General features: G+C 32.9%; 1 protein-coding gene across 6 annotated transcripts in view; it reads left to right on the top strand.

Annotated features, from left to right (window-relative positions):
• The window catches only part of LOC123265091 (protein TANC2), a 52,134-nt gene that overhangs the window by 29,913 nt on the left and 617 nt on the right, over window positions 1-21,604 (top strand). For 2 of the 6 annotated variants that reach the window (XM_044728696.1, XM_044728698.1), the window contains 8 exons: window positions 13,247-13,614; window positions 16,489-16,576; window positions 16,859-16,996; window positions 17,125-17,367; window positions 17,584-18,824; window positions 18,928-19,368; window positions 19,444-19,650; window positions 19,806-21,539. In XM_044728696.1, coding sequence (XP_044584631.1) covers window positions 13,247-13,614; window positions 16,489-16,576; window positions 16,859-16,996; window positions 17,125-17,367; window positions 17,584-18,824; window positions 18,928-19,368; window positions 19,444-19,650; window positions 19,806-21,539 — 4,460 coding nt within the window. The remainder of the gene's footprint in view (window positions 1-13,246; window positions 13,615-16,488; window positions 16,577-16,858; window positions 16,997-17,124; window positions 17,368-17,583; window positions 18,825-18,927; window positions 19,369-19,443; window positions 19,651-19,805; window positions 21,540-21,604) is intronic. The other 4 variants (XM_044728700.1, XM_044728702.1, XM_044728697.1 and 1 more) reach the window with 3 other exon arrangements.

The following is a 21,604-nucleotide window of genomic DNA, read 5'->3' as shown; positions in this document are numbered from 1 at the left end:
GGAAAAAATCAAAAGTTGTAGCTTACTAAATTCACTACAAAAAATTTTTTATACTATGGGGCTATCTCCAGTTTTTTTTGGAGATACACCGTCTTTAGTAGTTCTAATTATCTAGTCACTACAAAAACGACAAATGTTTATTTAAGAAAAAATGTTATTATTATCAGTCGGTTAAAAAATTTTAATATTTCACTTATTATTATTATAAAAAAAAAATATATATTTTTTAAAAATAATATTTGAGTAATAACACTCCTGCGTCCTAAAGGACTTAGGCCGTCACGCTCCAGAAATTAGCGCCTCAATTGCGGCACTTAATTGCTTGCCAACAGGTGGTCTACCATTACAATTATTTAAAAACAAACATAAATATTTTTTTCCGTTTCTCAATTTAAAAAACGCCAGTTAATTATCCGACATATTTTTTATAAACTTCATAAAATAACTTGAAAGTCAAAAAAAAATATTTTGTAAAATTTCAAGGTAATTATTTTAAATTTTCACTATTAGATGGTTAATTATAAGAATTTTTAAATAACTCTTCACTTAATCATCGTAAAGAAATATTAAAAAATTGCAGAGATTTTTAAAAATTTTGTAAGTTTACATTTGTTATATATATTTCATAAGTAACTTAAATATTTTCAGTAAATTAAATAACAATAATATTTACCTTAACCTTTATTTATCATGTTTAGAGATGTATAATGATAATTTATAATGAGTAAAAACTGAAAGATAATTTATAAAATAGTTTTGTTAAAACCTAAAAACTAAAAGATAGTAAAACTCGACTAATTTAGATAATGACCCTTAACATTGTGCACGAGACGGCATTAAATCACAGCGAGTGATTAAAGACCGGTTTTGTTATTTATAAAAAATAAAAGCCCCTCAAGTATAAGATTGTACACAAGCATAATATGTATAAATACAAATAAAAGCATAAAGGGACCCAACACACCATTATACAACAGATATAACGTTAGTTTGGTGTTATGTCACCTCAGTAACCTGGATTTAATTTTATAAAATAAAATAATTTTTACAAAAATAAAAAAAAAAACTCAAAATTAATTTGTATTTGTTGTAATGGAGAATATTATTGAGAAATAAAGAGGAAATCGATATATCGGCACTGGCACGTGACGAATCGATTCGAGAGCCGTGCGAACATCTCCAATGAAATCATTCATCCAGTGAAAGCCCAAGATCGAAAGTCACGATTCGTTATATTACTCCTTACTCTGCTCTATCTTTTTATTCTTTTGATATTCACTCAGAGTCTGACTAACATTTTTTTATCTGCTAATGTCTTAAGTAGACACTAAATTATTTTATTTTTATGTATGAAACTTCATACTACTTTATATATTATATTCTATATACTTCAATTCATACTTTTTTATCTCCTCGACACACTTTTTATCGCCTAAATTTTTTCTGAATTAAAGTAATTAATTTATGGCACAGATTTTATATTTTATATATTCAGTATACTTTTTTCACGATTGCCATTTCGTCATTTTTTTTTTATTTACATTCATAACTTTATTTTATTGCTTCCGGTACAATTATTTCGAGCTAGAAATTTATGTAAAAAATTTTTCTAATGGGCTCAATATTTTTTTTTCTGTTTAGATTTTAATTGGTCTGTCTTATACTGATAGAAAAAAGAAACTTGATTTAAGAAAAAAAATCCTGAAAAATTTCTTAGTTAAAGAATTTGTTTTCTCTTTTTTAACAGTGCAAAATTTGTAAATTTAATTTAAACATTACTGTACAAAAGTTCATAATTAAAAAAATTTTTTTAATATCTCACTCCATAAAAGAGATTTTGTTAAATCAACAGACGATGGAATTACAGAAAAATATGTTGTAGTAATAAATGAGTTTACTTGTAATAATAAATTGACTAGTTAATTTAACAAAGTGAGCCAGGTTGCAATAAAAAATCAGTTTATAATACCGCTAAATCAATCTATTACAACTAAATTATTTTGTTACCATTACTTAGCTAATTTCGTTAAAATAACAAAATTTATTTGTTGCCTTAAAAAAATAAATTTGTTAAAATTACAAAATAAATTTATTGCCGTTACAATTAATTATTTTGACAAAATTATTTAGCTAGTTCAACAAGAAAATTTGTTAGACCAACAAAATAGTTAATTTAATTGCAACAAAACATGTTTTATTAAAACAAAAAAAATATTTGTTATTCGTTCGAAAGAATTTAGTTGGTTCAACAAATTAATTTGTTAGTTCAGCTAAACTGTTTTATTGAAATTACTAAAGGGTTTTACTACAATAAAAAATTATTTTGTTAATAAAACATATTCATCAAATTAGTTACTATAACATATGTATTTTTTATTATAACATAAGATTTGTTATCCCTAATATGCTAACATAATAATTTTTTTCTATGGCTTGTCTTATGCTGCCCTAACAAAAAATTTTTTTCAGCGTATAATTCTATGTTTATTATTTTCTAGCAGAAAAATCTTATAAAAAATTCATTTTATTATAAGTTCTTGTTCACTGAAAGTTTTTTTTTTAATTTTGCGAAATGATATCTTTGAAATTTTTTTTTTTGGGAATTGAAAACAATTAATTCTTTGTAAGAAATAATAAATTTTGTTAAAACACGATATTATTTTTTTCTTAATATTTTACGAGCAGTTTTAAAATAACAAAAATTATTTTTATTTAATTTAAAATAAGATGAATTTTTGAATATTTTTGCGAGGAATAAATTATTAAAAAATAAATTTAAAGCTAATTTAAAAGTTAAAGAAAAAAAACGTAAATTACCATTAATATTTTTATCTTAATAAGTAATTTAAATTTAAAAACGCGTATAATTATCTCGATTAGTTTCTGCGAAAAATGGTGATTCAAAAACAGCGAAGCGTAAAAAAGCGAGATAACAAAATGCATATAATTAAAAGGATTATAATTTCACAGACATAGTCGACCTTTGAACAGAGTACTGAATAATAAGAATAAGAGTAAGAGTAATTAAATATTTATATTAAATTAACAGAGTCAAAAAATGAGTTGAGAAAACAAGAGGGTAGAGGAACTGTTAAATGAATTCAGAAATAAAAAAAAGATTCGCATCTTTAAATCAAGTTGTCTCACTCGCTCTCTCTTGAATCGGAATCTCCATAACTGAGACATCACCGATATTTATTTTTATCCGTCTCAAGTGTAAACCCACACATCGATTATCTCCAACTGGACACGTTACAAATCGATTTGTGACTCAGAGACCAAAAAACATATTTACTCTTTTAAAAAAGCTGACGTTTTAAATACACTTACAAATATAATACACAAATATAACACTCGGCATTGTAATATGGGCATAATACATCTGTAAAGTAATATAACGGTGAAAGCTGATCGAAAGCCTCAATTCTTCATCACAATCATCATCATCCTCTTCTGCGATGAGTGACCTATACCATTCCAAATAATTCAAAATAATTGTAAAGACGTAATGTTATACTACAATACTTGAACCCAGATAGACCCTCGGCTTTGATTTCTAAATAAATTATAAATTGTCGTCATTAGACGTGACAAATTCGGTTATTTTTTAAATTTATTCTTCTACTCATCACTGAAAATAATCAACTTTGGTGAATAGAAATAAATTTTTTCAATTATAGAAGCGATTATTTATGGAAATATATTTATTAAGTTGAATTTTTGACTTATATTATTAACTAATAATTTCAATTAATTTTTAAAATGAATTGAATTTAAATTTTTGGAAAAATTAGAATATAAATTTTGGTTCGAAACATTTCGAAAAACGATCAAAGTTTTGACTTTTGAAGAAAAAAGTTCTTTTAAATGATCTAATTTGGAAAAATATAAACTTCAAATAAAAGAAAAATTATATAAAAATTTTGGTCTTATATATTTTAAAAAATGTTAAAAATTATTTGCAATGAACATTATACTTAAGATAATTTAAAATAATAGCTCCCTAAACCCAGACTCACGGGTCCGATTTCTAAAATCTAAATTATAAATTACCGTCATTAGTCGTGACAAATTCGTTCATAAAAAAAAACTACTTTTAAACTAAAAATAATTAATTTAAAAAAAAAATAATAAAAATTCCTTAACTAATGATCTGGTGATGCGTTCAAGTGTCGGCGTACAATTAGTCTTCTAGGAAGTGCTCAAGCTTTCATATACTACATTATAATAATATAATATAATTTTTTTGGTTCGCTGAGTACGGGACTGGGAAAAAATTTCTAGCCATTGAAAACAGAATAATAGATTTGCATAGACTTAACTTGGATCGGAATATTATTTATTATTTACTTTAAAGCATGAGAAACGGCATAGGCAGGTCAGCATGAAATGTAAATGGCAGTGTATACCTACAGAGGTACAGGGACTCTCCAGGAGTGCTGAGATTCGTGGATACTGAACAGAGGACAAGACGCCAAGACGCAGGTCCTATTCTTTATTTTTTTTTCAGTTTTTTTATTATTATTTTTGTTCCTTTTCACATCCAGTCGGGTGCATCGTCTCGAAACGTCTCTGGTCATGGAACCAAACCTGTTTAGGTTGTACTCATTTTATGAGCTTGTAGATGTAGTTGTTGGTATTAGCTGTGTGATACAAGCCGTTGGTGTGAAACCTTGAGTATAATACGAAGGGCAAAATTGTGATGACTTGACACCTGACAGTCGTCGTGCATTAGAATTAGACACTTTCGTTTATTTAGTGGTAGCTAAATTGCTGTCGGTACTTTTTAGATTTTTTATCTTTGAACTTTATTTATGGGACTTGTTCGTAAATTTGTTTGTAAAGTTTTTCAATTTACAACGCAGTAGTATGAGTATGAGAAATTTAATTTCAATATATCCTTTTTGCTAAGGTTCAAAACTTTTAAATTTTGAAAGTTTTTTTTTACGAGACACAGATTGAGTAATTTTCAGTTGAAATGGGTCAGAATTCACGGAAGTAATTTGCTTCATAAATAAACTGGGATTTTTTAACACGCTTTTATTAGCTTGGTACGTTTTGTTAGGACACGGAAACGCAAAACGCTATGTTTGTTATTACGAATTTTAAACTTCGAAAGGGATCATGACTCAAAATTAGTGATTATAGGGATTATAGTAGACTCGAAATTTGCGGTTGAGTAATTTCAGTTCCAAAAATAGATTTAGAGCTTGAAAGAAACTAATAAATATATATATATTAACGTGTACGTTAAAATTGCGGAAAACGTAATTTTGAGTTCCACAAATAGACTCAGAGTTTATGGTAGCAAGATTATACAAATGATTTGGTTTCAAAACTTCTCTTTAGTCTAAAACTGTCTCAAAAGTAAACTTGGAATTAAAAATTGAGTTAATTGTGAGTTTTAAAAGACTCAAATTTTTTAGACAAGACAATTTGAAGTAAAAATACTCGAAAACTCAAAAGAAAGGTGATTTGAGGTCTAAAAATGGATTTAGAGGCTGTAAAGAATGAATTAATCAAAATTGAAGATAAAATGATTTTGATTTCCAAAAAAAGACTCAAAATTTATGATAACAAGATTATAAAAAAGATTAAAGATTCAAAAACTTCTCTTAAGTCTGAAATTGTCTGAAAAGTTAACTTAAAATTCAAAATCAAGTTTATTGTGAGTTAGAAGACTTCAATTTTTGAATCAAGATAATTTGAGTTAAAAATGGACTCAAGAACTCAAATCAAAAATTAATTAGAGTTTCAAAAACTACTATAAAATTTACAAAAGGCCTGAGCTCAAAACTTGTGATCACACTCAAGTATTTAAGTTCAAAAATAATTTTCAAATTACTCAAGTTCAAATAAATTCACAATTTTATTTCGTGCAATTTTTTCACGTGCAATCCATATTCATTATAATTATTATTAAAAAACTAATTAACAATTACCAAGTGAACAAAACCAACAGCAATTTAACGTCTTAATTTAGAAGGCAATTACAACCTAAAAAATATTATCTTACAGGATAAGGACTTTTAGTGGACACTTAGCACACTTGTAATAATCATTCACAAAGGCGTTCAACTGCGAAAGATTTAACTGCCTCAAAATTATATACCTCCAACTGGTTAATTATCAACCGCGAAACGAGAAATCTTATTTCGTTCTCATTCCCATTTCTTTTATATAACCACTGCACCAATATACAATATATATATCTACTTATATTTAAATACAAGTTAATACTCGATTCATTAAATTAAAACCTCAGGTGGACCTACGATGGATCGATTTTCTTATCAAGATGTAGAACAAGTTTTTGACATAATATACAACACATTAATTCATACTGAACCGAATGCACGCTGTACCATATACATTAGACTCTTAAAATAACGAAATGTGAGAAATTACACGAAGAATCAAAGCAAGTAATATCAATTACACGGTTTTAATAGTTAATGTTAAGCTTAGTTAATATAGAAGGAAAAGGGAATTTAAATTAGTAGCTATGAATCTATTTAATTCAAATTAAATGCATTATAGATCCAGAGGCCCTTGTCTGAGTGCTGGTAAAAAGTACCGCGTACCGCGTTTACAATATTTATATACATATACATATGTGTATGGCGTATGGATACACGCACTATTATATTAATCCAAGTTAATAAGCCAGATCAATTCCTCTTGTATCTTTTTACTCAAGTAAATTCCATGAGAATTATTATTAACAGTTATTAGTCACGCAATTCTATATTCTTCTTTTTTCTTCCCCTTTTTACACAATATATAATAAACTACTCTTCTTCTTCTTCTTTTTCCTTTATCTCCTTTTTAAATATTTTCTTCTGCTGCATCTTCTTTTCTCCGATAAATTTATCTATTTTAAATTTGCTAAATTTATCGCCATAAAAAAATCCGATCCATAAATTTTTTATGAATTCACCATTCACAATATATAATATATATATCAATGCTCGTAAAACTCCGTATTTTGATTTTTCATTTTTTCATAAATCATTTACAGACGTTGGGAATCGAACCCGGGATCCTCGGAACCAGCCACGTGGCTTTGTACTAACCAGTTGAGTATTTCGGGCTTCGGTAAAAAAAAATCGTAAATTACCAGCCAATAATTCTATAAATTTTTTATCGTTTTTTTTTTTTTTTTTTGCAAAATTAAATTGGTAATTTTCTTAAGGGAAAAAATTTTGGTAAGGTGAAAGCCCCAATAGATGATCACGTACTAGTATATGATCACTCCATGCATTTGTATATCTATATTCACAAATATAGGTATACAAATACATGGAGTGATCATATACTGGTACATGATCATCTATTGGGGCTTTTACCTTACAAAGAATAAATGCACAGAGTTTTTGTGCATAATTATTCAAAGTCAAAATTTATAATATTACAAAATAAAATCATCAGAATTTTATTAAAAAATGCAAAAAGATTTTTTTTGCTTATCGATAAAAGAACTATTCAATAACTGGATTTTTATTTTCTTGTTAAGAATATTTCAACAAAAAAAATTGTATCTAATTTTCAGAAAAATAAAAACAATTCTTCAAACATTATAAAAAAATTTAGAATGTTTCATTCTTGATGTCACATATAAACTTTTCAATTTTCATTTTCTCGTCTAATTTTCGCCTTTTATCCTTAAAAAAAAATAAATTATACGGAAGCAATTGAAGTTTCTTCAATAAAATCAATTAAAATAATAACAGCGAGAAATTCCGAAAAATTCCGACACTCGATTGAAATCAATAAAACAATAAAACAATAAATTAAAAGTTATGATTAATAGTCTCGAACAAAAATGTTTGCACTTGACTGGAGGCAGCTTCGGGTCCCGTACATTTGTTTTATTATTTATGACATAGGTCAGGGTCAATATTAGCCTCTAACTATGTCAATATGCCTTCCAATAAATAATAACAATAATAATAATTTGCGTTGGATCACTGTACGTCGATTGGAGATTTATCTTCGGACATTTTCATCTACTCAGCAAATCCATTAATAACTTCGGCCTCACTTAATATATAAATACAAATACACATTAGCTATTAGCTGTTGATCTATGGAATCCTTTCAGCACACAGCATCACTGTACATTATACAGGATGTAGGTACACAAATATTAAGTATAAATATACACGAGTATTATTTTCCAATTGATCATTACATAGCAAAAAATAAAAAAATAAAAAAAAAATCCGAGTTTAAACTCTGTTAATATAACTTTAAGAATAAACAATCTTTCCTGTTCCACTTGTCTTGGATATAATACAAAATAGTTAAATGTATGTTATGGTGATGGTTAACGAGGAATAAATATACACATTTATATGTTGTAATGTGTGGAAGTAATGGTACTATATGTACCGTGTAATATAACACAACACACATAAAGACAAGCAGAAGTTAAGAGTAAGAGCCCGACCTAAACCGTGAGCACACAAATAGTCACACTTATCTCGCTTTCTCATGAGCGTCAATTCCAATCGGGTATTTTACGAGCCACGATAACAAGACCTTGCTCTCAGCGTAAGCGCACATATATTATAAATTATATATGTATATTTATTGTAAATTATTTTTTAATCATTTTTTGCTTCTTCTTCTTCCCCTTGCCGATCGGAGTGTAGCTTTAATGGCGTCGTAGCTTACTATCGATGCTATCCAGGAGCCATAGGACTTGGGACATAAAATTAAAATCCGATTTCTTCTTCAGGTCAAAGATTACACCGCTCAAATGTTATTTATATAGGTATATATTTATATAAGAGGATACGTCGGTATCAATTTCGATTAATCTGAGCTTCCTATCTCTTCACTGTGCAGTCTTACTCACCAGTCCCGTATATCAGTTAATATGCTACACATAACACGGATTCTCTTTGCTTAATCTTCTACTCCGGAATACCAGGGCGCCGGTTCGTTATCATTATCAGCCTTATCTCAGACGTTTTACGTACAAACTATTCAAAGCTATTCTTCTTCACTTGTATTATTTTATTGGATATCTTTTACTTTGTTGGTTGTAATAAATTTTTATCCTCTTGTGGTGAATCGGAGTTTAGATACGGGTGTTGTAAATTGCGGGAGGATTTATAATAAGATACTAATGGATCGAATTAACGACTTCTATGTCGAAAATCTGAGTCTTGCTTTTAAGAGTTTAGTGGTAGCTTTGATGATAAAAGTGAGAATCTGAAAAAAATATTTAAGAAATGCTAATGAAAAATTTTCGTGGTAATTTTTTTGTTTCGCGGTTATAGAATGTTTTTTTTTTTTTTTTTTTTTTTTTTGATAAAATAATTGTTAAAACTTGAATATTTACAGCGTGAAATGTAAAAACAAGCCAGGCAAATTTCAAATTATAAAAATTAAATTGCATATTGTAACTTTTTAATTTTATTTAATATATAACAAATTTGTAACAATTTAATTAGTTAATTTTATTCTGTTAAAATTCCTTTTAGATGTTAGCTATAAAAATTATTATTTGACAAAAATATCCAAATTAAAATATGCTGAATAATATAATTTGTTCAGTAAAATTTACAGTGTTAGTTGTCAATTAAAAATTTTGATGGAGAAAAAGAATTATCAGTCAATACTTCAGCAACAACTTTTACAATTTAACTCTGTTATATTTAACAGCTTAAAAACTGATTGAAAAATTTATTTAACAAATTTCCATGATCAATATCGTAAACTAGCTGTGAAATAAAATAATTTGCAATAAAAATCCTCCAGAATTTCAATTTTATTTAATCACTAAATCTAAAATACTAATAAAAAAAATTAAGACTCGATCATCTCTCTTTTGAATCCCTACAAAAAAAAAAAAAAAGATTGAAAAGGGTAATAAAGAAAAAGACTTACGGGATTTTTAATTCGGTTGAATGCACGTGAATGTCCGTCAAAGAACTTTAAATAAAAGATTAATCTTTTACGATCTGCGAATAAATAGAGCGCGTTAGACAGCTGCTTTTGATCAGGCGTACGTGTCCATTATCCTCGACTGTATATACCCACCAGAAAGGAATTTTTGGGTGCGAGAAGCTGCGGCCGCCTAACGGGCTCATTCTGAATTAAATGGCGCGAAGATTTAAATAGTGTTTATACAGTTTTGAGTTAATGGAGTGCACAAAGTCATTTAGAATGTTATATCAACGATGTTATATCCAGTTGTTTTCTTGCGGGTTACCGTAAGACCTGGTATGGGTCAACGCACTCGTCTCGACCTCCTCCTTCTTGTTCTCGGTACTTACTACTGACGAAGTAATATCACTGTAACCAAGTTGCGTTTTGCCTTTTTCGAAATCAGCCTGTTTTATGTGCACGAACATCAACTGACAAAACGGATCATTTGAGCTAAATTCAATCAATAATAACAGTCTATTAATTATATTTTCAATTAATTTATTACTTTTGTTAATTAGACAAAAATTGAGTTGAATTTCACCAAAAAATATCAAGATGTCGTCGGAATTGAGACGCGTACCAAAGACTCAAAGATAATATAAACTTTTCGGCAAAAAACAGCCGATTCCAATCTTTCTGGTGCAGCGGTTTTTGTGATAACGATCGACAGTTGGCACAACAAAAAGAACTGCTCTTCGATTTCAAGCACAACGAGTTAATAAATCCACGTGACAAAGTTCGAATAAAAAATTTGTGAACATAAAATACAAATACAAAACACCTTACATAAAATCGAAACAAAAGGAGCAAATAAATAAATTTTCTCCTATCCATTTAATGAAACCGAACTAATAGCAGCACCATTTGAATAAAAATTACGCAACCCATAAATATAACACAAGGTTACTAGAAAGGTTTGTAATTACCTCCGGCGCCTGTCAGTCTATCTAAACGATCATACAAATTCCTAAGACATTATGTTACATACACTAAAATATATTTGATACATTAAGATTTATATCTACATCTACGCATTGAATCTTTTAAAGCAAACGTGGGAATGCCTAAGCATAAGTATACAAGTATAAGCGTACATATAAATTTTTAACCTACAACCTACAACAAAAGATCGGTAAAGCCTGACATAGACAGTATGGGTTTGAAGAAGGGAATAAACACAAAAGGAGAGTTAAGTTTGAGTTTTATTTAAAAGTAGAGAGTTAAGTTTGAGTTTTATTTAAAAGTAGAGAGTTAAATTTGAGTTGGAAAATAGAAACGAGTGAACAGGTGGTAGGTAACTCCAGCTCAAATGTATTGCTTTGGCTTTAGGTCGAACATTCGCTTGTATATATTTAATCGTGTTGTTCGAATGCTAAGTTGTGTATGTAGCTGCACTACAATACTTCTTAGTCTTAGTCTGTAGTTGGGCGGGTACCAGACAATATATTTTACTCTTAGTAGTCTACAACTGCAGACACATTGCAAGAGGATTTTAACAAGCTATTTTTCTTCTTTCTCTCTCTTTAATCTCCTCTCAGTACTCGTTCGACTCAAAGCTAAAGATCTGCCAGTCTAAAGGGAGAATACCATCTACCAGTCTACGGTCTGCAGGGAGAAAACATTATTCTATAATAGAGCCTGCTAAAGTTCGAGATCAAAAAACTTAACGGTGCACACTAACGATCTCCTATTTATTATTTTATTTTTTTATTTTATATTAAGAAATTCTAACAATTGTTTTCATTTAATATAAAGGTTAAGTCTACCTGATGTAGTTCTTCTGTTACTTGGATACTTAGGAGATACTACTTAAAAGTAAAGAAAATTTGTCCCTAATAAATCAATTTATGTTACATAAATGTAAATCGAACATTTTTTATTACTCACCCAGTTCTTGTTACTGCTGCTATTTCACAAATTCTCCTCCTACCTGGAACATACACAAAGGTCAATAAAAATTTAATAACATCAATATACTTTTACTCCTTATAAATCTTACATCGATAAAAATACTCTGAATTTTTTTAATATAGAGACAGAAAATTATAAAAATTTATTGTGAAATTTGTTTGATATAAAATTTTGAAACCTGAATTTTCAAAATCAAAGTTGAATTTGAAAAATGATCCTGTCATTAATCGTCAAAATTAATCTACTTTACTTTTAATGTCAATATTTTAATTTTATAACTTAAAAAATGTGCTATTGTAAATTATTTTATACAATGCTGGACAAAATTATAAAATTGTAAAAACAATTTCAAGAATCTCAAATTTCTATCCTAAAATAAAAAAAAATTAAATCGCCTAAAATTCAGTATAAAAAATTAAATAATACAGTATAAAATTTTTAAACTTGCCACAAAATTTGAAAGTTCTTGATTTATAACTCCAAGTAGAATTTGAAAAATGATCCAGTCATTAATCATTAAAATTAAAGAACTCCACTTTCAACAACAACACTGTAGTTGTATAAGTTAAAAAATGTGTTAATTTGTTAATACTTTAGATATTATAAAAAAAAACTCTTTAATGATAAAAATACTTATTTACTACCATAAAATATGAACAATTAGGTCGTTAAAAATTTATTATAAATAATAAGTTTGTTTTGGTGAGGTAGAGCTATAATAAGATAACCGCGTATTTTTAGCAAAATGATGCAATATTTTCTTAGGATTAGGCGTGATAAAACGAGCGATAGCTCAGCAAACAAACTAAAAAAACAGTAAATAATCCTCGATATTATTTATTAAGGATCGAGTGGTGGTACTAGTACTGCTTGTCTAATTTGCCGATCGACATTACCAGCAAAATAACTCTAAGAACAGTTTTCTTCCGGGATTTTATGGATCACGTATATATATATATATATATATATATAGAATAAAAGTAAAGGGTTATAGTTATACAAGTTGGAATACAGTGTTTCTAGCTGGTCGTTTGGTATGAAAGTACTGGCTCCTCTCGATCGTAAATCATAAATTACACGAGGCTCTGATACTATCGTGAGAAGTCTTTCGAGGATTATAAACCTCTGTGTAGTAGACTCAGACTTAGACTTAAGTAAATGACCCCGTCATTTTTTAACAGGTCACTAGTACTGTACACTGTAACATAATTCCTACCATCCACAAATAATATTTATAATTTATAATTTACAATAATCCGTCTATACCAACAATCAAGACAATTATTCAAAGCTAACAACACACTACGTACCACAATAATGATCTTTTATCCCATTGACCAGTCTCAGCCTTAGTCTCAGTCTCCGATATAATAGATTTATTGTTTACTTCCAGATCTGGCCCAGATCCGCGCCCTGGTGGAGTCAACAGGAATGCTGGCTGGCTCGACTTGTCCCTCCTGCGAGATGCCATTTGATAAAGGCAAAAAACGCCGGCTGATTGATTCCTGCGGGCATGAAAGGTGCTACTCCTGTCTTTTCCGAAGCGAGGCCTGTCCCATTTGCCGGCACGATGCTCCAGATCGTCAAATTCGAGAAGATGTCTCTCATTACGACACCGGGTTCAGCTCCTCCGAGCCGGTATCCATGATCGCGATCGACGACTGGAATGACAACGAGGATCCCTCGGCGGTTAATTCCCTTTGCAGCAGTCCACTTCCAAAGTCGAAATTTTCGCGATCAAACATCGTGTACCGTTCACACGTAAGTAGACTCATTTTATTTATAATAATAATAGTTCTATTTATTCCATTCCTTTCAACTTCAACATTGGCCATTTTCTTATGTTGCTGGAATGAGCAAACATTTAGCAATTTTTGATTTTTTCATTAATTAAATAATAACAAAAAAAATTATTTAAATAAATTGCACTTGTATACAAGTGCAATTATATAGTTTTAAAAATTTATTACATGTGAAATTTTTTAAAAATTTTTATACACTACTCACAAAAATTAAGGGAATAAAAAAAAAATGCAAATTTTTTTGAGATTTTTGACGGGCTGTATTTCAGCGGAAAATGATCGTATCGCAAAAATAAAAAATGCATTTTAAAGCTCTGAGACTCTAGTTTTCAGATCTTAAGGTCAAAATTTTTTAGGAAGCACGGTTTTAACATGATCCGAAAAAATAAAGCGAAAAAAAAATTTTCGAAATTTTTGATTTTTTTTTTCGCTCTACGAGCTCGGAAAAATTTTTTCAGATAAAGTGACCTTATGGAACAGATAGCCTGTTTATTCAGCTTCAATTTCATTTTTTATTTAGCTTGATACAAATATTCGTTGCGGAGATATCCGAGATTAGACGAAAAAGGACGTTTATGTCTTTAACCATTAATATCTCTGCAACCAATAATCGCACAGCAAAAAAAAGGACAGTTTTGGAAACTGGGAGAAATTCCCAATAAAATCCCAAAAAAATTCCAGAAAAAAAAAATCTTATCGGTCTACGATACCGCGTTAAAGAAAGTTGAAAAAAGTGACTTTTTCCCTTATTTTGGTTAATCGACTTTATCTTAACAAATATCGACGGGGAAGCTAGACATTGCAGGAATTTTTACACCTCAATGTATCCCTGAAAACCCTGTAAATTTTCAGATTGATCCATTCAGTAGTTTTTTCGCCCCGATAATTCAAAATTTTCAAAAAATCAAAGGAATGAGATTTTATCCATTATCGTGCTGCAATCTTCAGAAAAATGAAAAATTGATTTTTTTTTCGTTTTGCTCTCAATTTGCCTCGGCTCATCAGTAAATTTGAATAAAAAAAAAAGACAAACAAAAAAATTTTTAAATTTGAAAAAAAAATTTTTTTTTCGTAAAAAAAATAGTTTTTACAAAAAAAAAATTTTTTTTTTAATTTTTTTGTAAAAATTTTTTTTTTTTCAAATTTTTTTTTTTTTGTAAAAAATTTTTTTTTTTTCAAATTTTTTAATTTTTTTGTTTGTCTTTTTTTTTGTAAAAATTTTTTTTTTTTGTAAAAAAATTTTTTTTTTTCAAATTTAAAAATTTTTTTGTTTGTCTTTTTTTTTTATTCAAATTTACTGATGAGCCGAGGCAAATTAAGAGCAAAACGAAAAAAAAATCAATTTTTCATTTTTCTGAAGATTGCAGCACGATAATGGATACAATCTCATTCCTTTAATTTTTTGAAAATTTTGAATTATCGGAGCGGAAAAACTACTGAATGGATCAATCTGAAAATTTACAGGGTTTTCAGGGGTACATTGAGGTGTAAAAATTCCTGCAATGTCTAGCTTCCCCGTCGATATTTGTTAAGATAAAGTCGATTAACCAAAATAAGGGAAAAAGTCACTTTTTTCAATTTTCTTTAACGCGGTATCGTAGACCGATAAGATTTTTTTTTTCTGGAATTTTTTCATGGGATTTTATTGGGAATTTCTCCCAGTTTCCAAAACTGTCCTTTTTTTTGCTGTGCGATTATTGGTTGCAGAGATATTAATGGTTAAAGACATAAACGTCCTTTTTCGTCTAATCTCGGATATCTCCGCAACGAATATTTGTATCAAGCTAAATAAAAAATGAAATTGAAGCTGAATAAAAAGGCTATCTGTTCCATAAGGTCACTTTATCTGAAAAAATTTTTCCGAGCTCGTAGAGCGAAAAAAAAAATCAAAAATTTCGAAAATTTTTTTTTCGCTCTATTTTTTCGGATCATGTTAAAACCGTGCTTCCTAAAAAATTTTGACCTTAAGATCTGAAAACTAGAGTCTCAGAGCTTTAAAATGCATTTTTTATTTTTGCGATACGATCATTTTCCGCTGAAATACAGCCCGTCGAAAATCTAAAAAAAATTTGCATTTTTTTTTCATTCCCTTAATTTTTGTGAGTAGTGTATAATAATTTTTTCAACAAAAAAAAACGTCATTTTCGAAATAAAGTCTGAAATTATAATCTAATTTTCACAAAAAAAAAAAAAAAAAAAATAATTTTTCACACCTTGTAAATAAATGTTGAATGTTTCATCTTTAAAAATGTTGCGTTGAAAATTTATGAGCAAAAAAATTATTTTCCCTAAAGAAAACTTCGACTTTTTGGTTATCAAATAAAAGCAAAAAGCTTATCCAGACTTACTCTGACTGAATGTCCGTCTGAAGGCGTTGAATGACGCATCAACATTTAAAAAGTGAATACTTATACGCCTACACGTTCCCATCCACCATCAGACGTTACGAGTATGTGTGTACATGAAAGCTTTATATAATCCAATGAGGACATTAAATCCTCAACAGCTCAACCTACGAGTGTAAATCCCCGGACAAAGTTAGCAAACGAGATCGGTTGGTGTTGGCGGGTCCATTCATTCAATTCAGACGACGATGACGCCTCTTGACGAACTTATTGACTAGTGCAGGGACTGAGGTTTTATCCCAGCAGCATCTTCAACGTCAATCCTCACATCTGCTTACATTACCCTGCACAAAAACACTTGATGAGCAAAAAGTTTGCATGACCAAGCACTAGACATCAAACTTTAAATATAAATCCACTTATTTTTACCCCTTATGAAAAGAGAGTGCTGATAGATTTTATTAATTCAAGCTTAACATTTCCAATAGGGCCAAGACGTCGGGAAAGGTCTTAAGAGCAAGCCACCAGTTCTGCCGGAGTCGGTCACGTCAAGGCACAAATCACATATGGCAGCAAGTAAATATCAATATAATAATTTATTTTAAATTACCGATGATTAGATATTGCTTTCCCTTCTCTCCCCGGTTTCAGCCGTCATGTCAATTTATCATAAGCCTCTTCCTCTTGCTCTTTACTTGAGCGTAGAAAGCATCTATCATGAATCCTGTACCGTTGAGAGCGTTAATCTATCATCCAACACCTGGTACCTGGTGACTGGTGCCTGGTTTGATCATTCGGTGTCTAATTTACTCAATTCAAAATTTATAGTTGTAATTTAATTTGATTTTGTTTGATTTGATCCGTCAGGCTGTCCAACGCCACTGAACCAGCGACGGAGGTTCTTTCTCAATCCTAAAGGTCTTCGCAGTCCGTTTGCATCACAGAGAGCCAAAAAATGTAGCCCCGTTGATGTTGAAAATCCATCAGCGCTGTCAGGTAATTTAATCATTAATGATTTTTTATCTTAGTAAATTATTTGTCTACTTTCCTTTCATTTTCACTCGGTTTGAGTTATATTGCTCAATGGTAATGATGTAATAATTGATAATGAAACAATAACTTAGCTTGGATGACAAATTCCTGGGAAGGAACATCAAAATGGCCGGGAGTCGTGCTCGGGAAGATAAAATCACTTTGGAGCACGAGCCAGGGGACTGCCAATGATGGATTGAACCAGCTTATTGATCCTCCAACCAAAGATGACAGGCTTAATCAAAACGACAGGCTGACAAGACTCGTGACCCCCACTAGAAATGTCACCGACATTACAGGCAGCCAGCAATTTCCATCCAATCGTGGAACAACAGGCAGGAGATTTTATTCTCGTCGTGTGGATTTATTTTTTGTTTTATAAATTCGCATGAAAATCATCCCACTTGTTTGTTTCAATTTCACAGAGTATAACATTTGCGGAATTTTATTTGTTTGTATGCATCGTGGAGTTTGCTGAATGCCATAATTTTATTTTAACTGTGAATATTTGTCTTGATTTGAAAAATAACAGTCATTTGTTGTGATTCCAGATGATGAAGGAGGAAATGTAAAGCCTCTGTCGACAAAAACCCGGAAATCCTCGCAGTCCGACCTCTACATGCGACTGGGTCTACTTCTAGGCTCGAACAATTTGCGAACAAACTCTTCTGTCGATACGACAGATTTTCCTGGAACAAATCGTCCTCCTTCGGCATCAGCATGCGTGAGACCGACGACCCGTTTGGAGCCGCGGGGTCATGACACCTCGTTTAGCAGCCTGACTAGCTTCGACCAGCAGACGATGGCGTCAACGAATACCAGCCCGGTGTCGACTCTAACCGGAACCTCCAGCGAGGCGGAAGTGGCCGCCGCGTTGAGGACTTCGAGCTCTAAAACCAAAGGAAAGTCCAAAATAAAAGGAAAACGTGACTGTGATTCAGCAGGAAGCTTAGCCTCGATATCGACCTCCATTTCAGCATCAACCTCCATGTCAATGTCGATGTCAGTTTCGGTGTCTGGACTTTCTAATGGCAGTAGTTCGAGTCCCCTGACGTCGCGCCGTCACTCAAATGTTGCCCATCAAGAGCCAGATGACAACACAGCTCTGAATAAGCGTCGTTCTTGCGCAAGGCGAAGCGCCCGTAATGGAAATGTTAAACCAATCGATTCAAAATTACGATTTGTAACTCCTCACTTGACAGCTCAACTCACCCTCAAGCCTTTGTTCTTCGAAGTACCGTTGATCGAAAGGGATCCTTTGTTCACTGGAAGAAATTGGCTGCTCAAAGAATTGGAGACCGTTGTTAAAGGCTCTAGTCCCGGAGTTTTGGTGACCGGTTCGCCGGGAACCGGTAAGACGGCTTTGATTCTTCAGCTCGTTGAGTACAGCTGCTTTGGTCGACGAAGAGAGCAATCTCTAAGCTCAGAAATAGCTGAATGTGACGAAGATCTACCGGATAAGCAGATACCAATCGCCGGGTTTGAGCAGAGCATCAAGAATACTAATGATAAGATCCGACAATTAGCTACCCACGTGGTTGCTTATCACTTCTGTCAGGCGGACAATAATAGTACGTGCCTTGTACCAGATCTCATTCACTCCCTAGCTGCGCAATTGTGCCAAGCACCCCAATTGATTGCCTACCGCGAGTATTTGCTTTCCGAGCCCCATCTTCAGGGGTCTCTTTCGCAACGAGAATGCACCGTTGATCCGGATTTAGCCTTGTCGCGTGGCATCATTGAACCAATGTTGAGTCTCCGAAAGTCTGGAAGACTGCCAGAAGTCAATATGGTGCGTTAACAAATAAAAACCATTTAACTTATTTTAGCTTCGTTAACGCTTATTGTGTCTAATGACCTCCTTTTATTAACAATTGTCGCTTTTGTGATTTTAGGTGATCCTGATTGACGCTATCTGTGAGGCCGAGTACCATCGCCCTGATCGGGGTGATACGATAGCTTCATTCTTGACAAGACATGCTCCAAACTTTCCCAGCTGGTTAAAAATCGTCTGCACTGTAAGGACTCAACTGCGTGAATGCGCGAAACAGTTCTCTTACACGAGGCTCACCTTGGATAAGAACGCAAATGACCCGGCCAGCAGCAATGTATCGCGAGATTTGGCGGATTACATAAACTACAGATGCATACAGAGTCCTGCAATACAGGCGAACGTCACTGCTTCCATTAATGGAAAGGAGTCCTCCTGCGGCGCCAATCAGACGCGATTCGCTTCACATTTACTGTCGTTAGCCGGCGGAAGTTTTCTCTTCGCCAAACTCACGCTTGATCTCATTGAAAGTGGCCATCTCGTCGCTAAATCCGCTGGCTACAAGGTATCCTTTCAGCTTCAATGATTCAATATATTTTCAGCGTTGAGGATCCAACTCTAATTTTGTTTTTATTTTAAGGTTCTTCCAGTATCGCTGGCCCAAATCTTTCAGCTACATTTCAATCTTCGTTTTCCTACTGCTACATCCTTCGAGAAGATCCAACCACTTTTGGGCGTTTGTTTGGCTGCACTCTACCCGCTAACCTTACCAGAGATTTTCTACTCTGTTAATTCTCTGTACACTGACCAGTTTGTTTCGTGGGAGGATTTTCTGCAGAGGTTCAAAGTAAGTTTCACTAAAAATTACTCAGTCCAATATTTTAATTTACAATCATGATAACAATAAATTAATGTTCTAAGCTGCTTTGGAAGTTTAAGTAAGTTCCGTCAGCTGTAATTTTTCTACTATCCAGTAAATTAACATTGAATCTTAATTTACAGATGCTTTCTGGATTCCTCGTAAAACGGCTGGATGACACGTACATGTTCTTCCACCCAAGTTTCAGGGAATGGTTGATCAGGCGTGATGATGGCGAGTCAACAAAATTTCTCTGTGACCTCCGACTGGGTCACAGCGCAATAGCATTCCGTCTGTCTCGTCTGGAGGCTCCGTTGGATGGGGACCGGGTCCTGGAACTGGGCCATCATGTTCTGAAAGCTCACGTTTACCGAGGCGTAACATCAAGCTGGCCATCGCGTGATCTTCAAGCCTGGTGGATCACATCTTCAACAACCTGCGTTTCATCAGCATTGTGTACTCTCCGAAATATTTATAGTCCCAACGTAAAAGTATCAAGACTGCTCCTGCTGGCAGGAGCATCTCCGAATCACATCACCGAGTACTTGGGGAATGCTCCAGTGCTTTGTATGTATGCCCACGAGGGTTCCGTGGAAATGGTCTCGCTTTTGCTGGAGTTTGGCGCGGATGTTGAGCTGACAAACAGTCAAGGTTGCACGGCCTTGTCTTTAGCAGCATCGAGAGGTCACTGTGATGTTGTCAGGCGATTAGCAGCAGCTGGAGCTTCACTGGGACACGCTGATATGGCGGGACAATGTCCGCTGGTCCACGCAGCTCGCCAAGGAAGGCTTTCAGTGGTTGGATATCTTCTGGCTTGTGACTGGGTGCTTCATCAAGATCCTGAGGACACGTCCTCTGACACTTCTCGTGAAGAAGCTGCTCAGCAGGCAGTAGTCGCTGCAGCTTCTCAAGGTCATGAAGCGATAGTGGAATATCTTCTGGACATGGCAGAGGTGACTGTTGATCGTCCAGACACCTTGATCGGCGAGACTGCTCTGACCATAGCCGCAGCTCATGGATCCACTGCTACAGTATCAGCTTTACTAGCTCGTGGCGCCAGTCCCCTAGCGACCAACGCCAAAGGACTGTCTCCACTGATGCTAGCAGCTCGAGAAGGACACTGGGGAACTGCTGAAAGACTTCTCCAATCCTCAGTCTCCACTTCAACGGAGCCGAATCTTGACGAGGCGGCAGCTCTGCTGGAACAGAGAGACTCAATGGGCCGCACTCCGCTGATGATGGCTGCTTGCGAAGGACACACCAATCTCATAGACATGTTCCTCGAAAAAGGCTCCATTTTGGAAGCCACTGACAAGGAAGGCTTGACTGCTCTAGGATGGGCCTGTGTTAGAGGTCGAGTAGCTGCCGCTCAAAACCTTATTGACCATGGAGCTGACATTAGTGCTAATGACAAAACTGGTAGAACTCCTTTAGATTTAGCGGCTTTTCAAGGAAATCCAAAGTTGGTCCAATTGCTCTTAGAGCGAGGAGCGGCCATTGAGCATGTTGATCTCCATGGAATGAGGCCACTGGATCGTGCCATTGGCTGCAGGAATATTCCAGTAGTTCAGTGTTTTTTGAGGAGGGGAGCCAAACTTGGTCCCGCCACCTGGGCCATGGCTCAGGGCAAGCCTGATGTTCTCCTTATTCTTCTGAACAAACTTTTGGAAGACGGCAATGTCCTCTACCGCAAAGGAAGGCTAAAAGAAGCTTCCCACAGGTACGCGTATGCACTAAGAAAGTTCCCTGGCTCTCCAGAGCTGCTACACGATGCCCAGAATCAGGAGCATGGAAATGTTGTACTTCATCGACAGTCTTTTAACCAACTCAAGCTCAACTTTTTGCTTAACCTAAGCAGATGCAAGCGCAAAATGAATGTAAGTTTTGCTTTTTAATTAATTACTGATGATCTACTTTATTAGATTAATAATAATGATGAATG

This window comes from Cotesia glomerata, linkage group LG5 (genome assembly GCF_020080835.1).
Source record: "Cotesia glomerata isolate CgM1 linkage group LG5, MPM_Cglom_v2.3, whole genome shotgun sequence".
In the NCBI taxonomy this organism is placed as follows: domain Eukaryota; kingdom Metazoa; phylum Arthropoda; class Insecta; order Hymenoptera; family Braconidae; genus Cotesia; species Cotesia glomerata.
The sequence above is the reverse complement of the archived record's forward strand: the minus strand, read 5'-3'. Positions and strand labels throughout refer to the sequence as shown.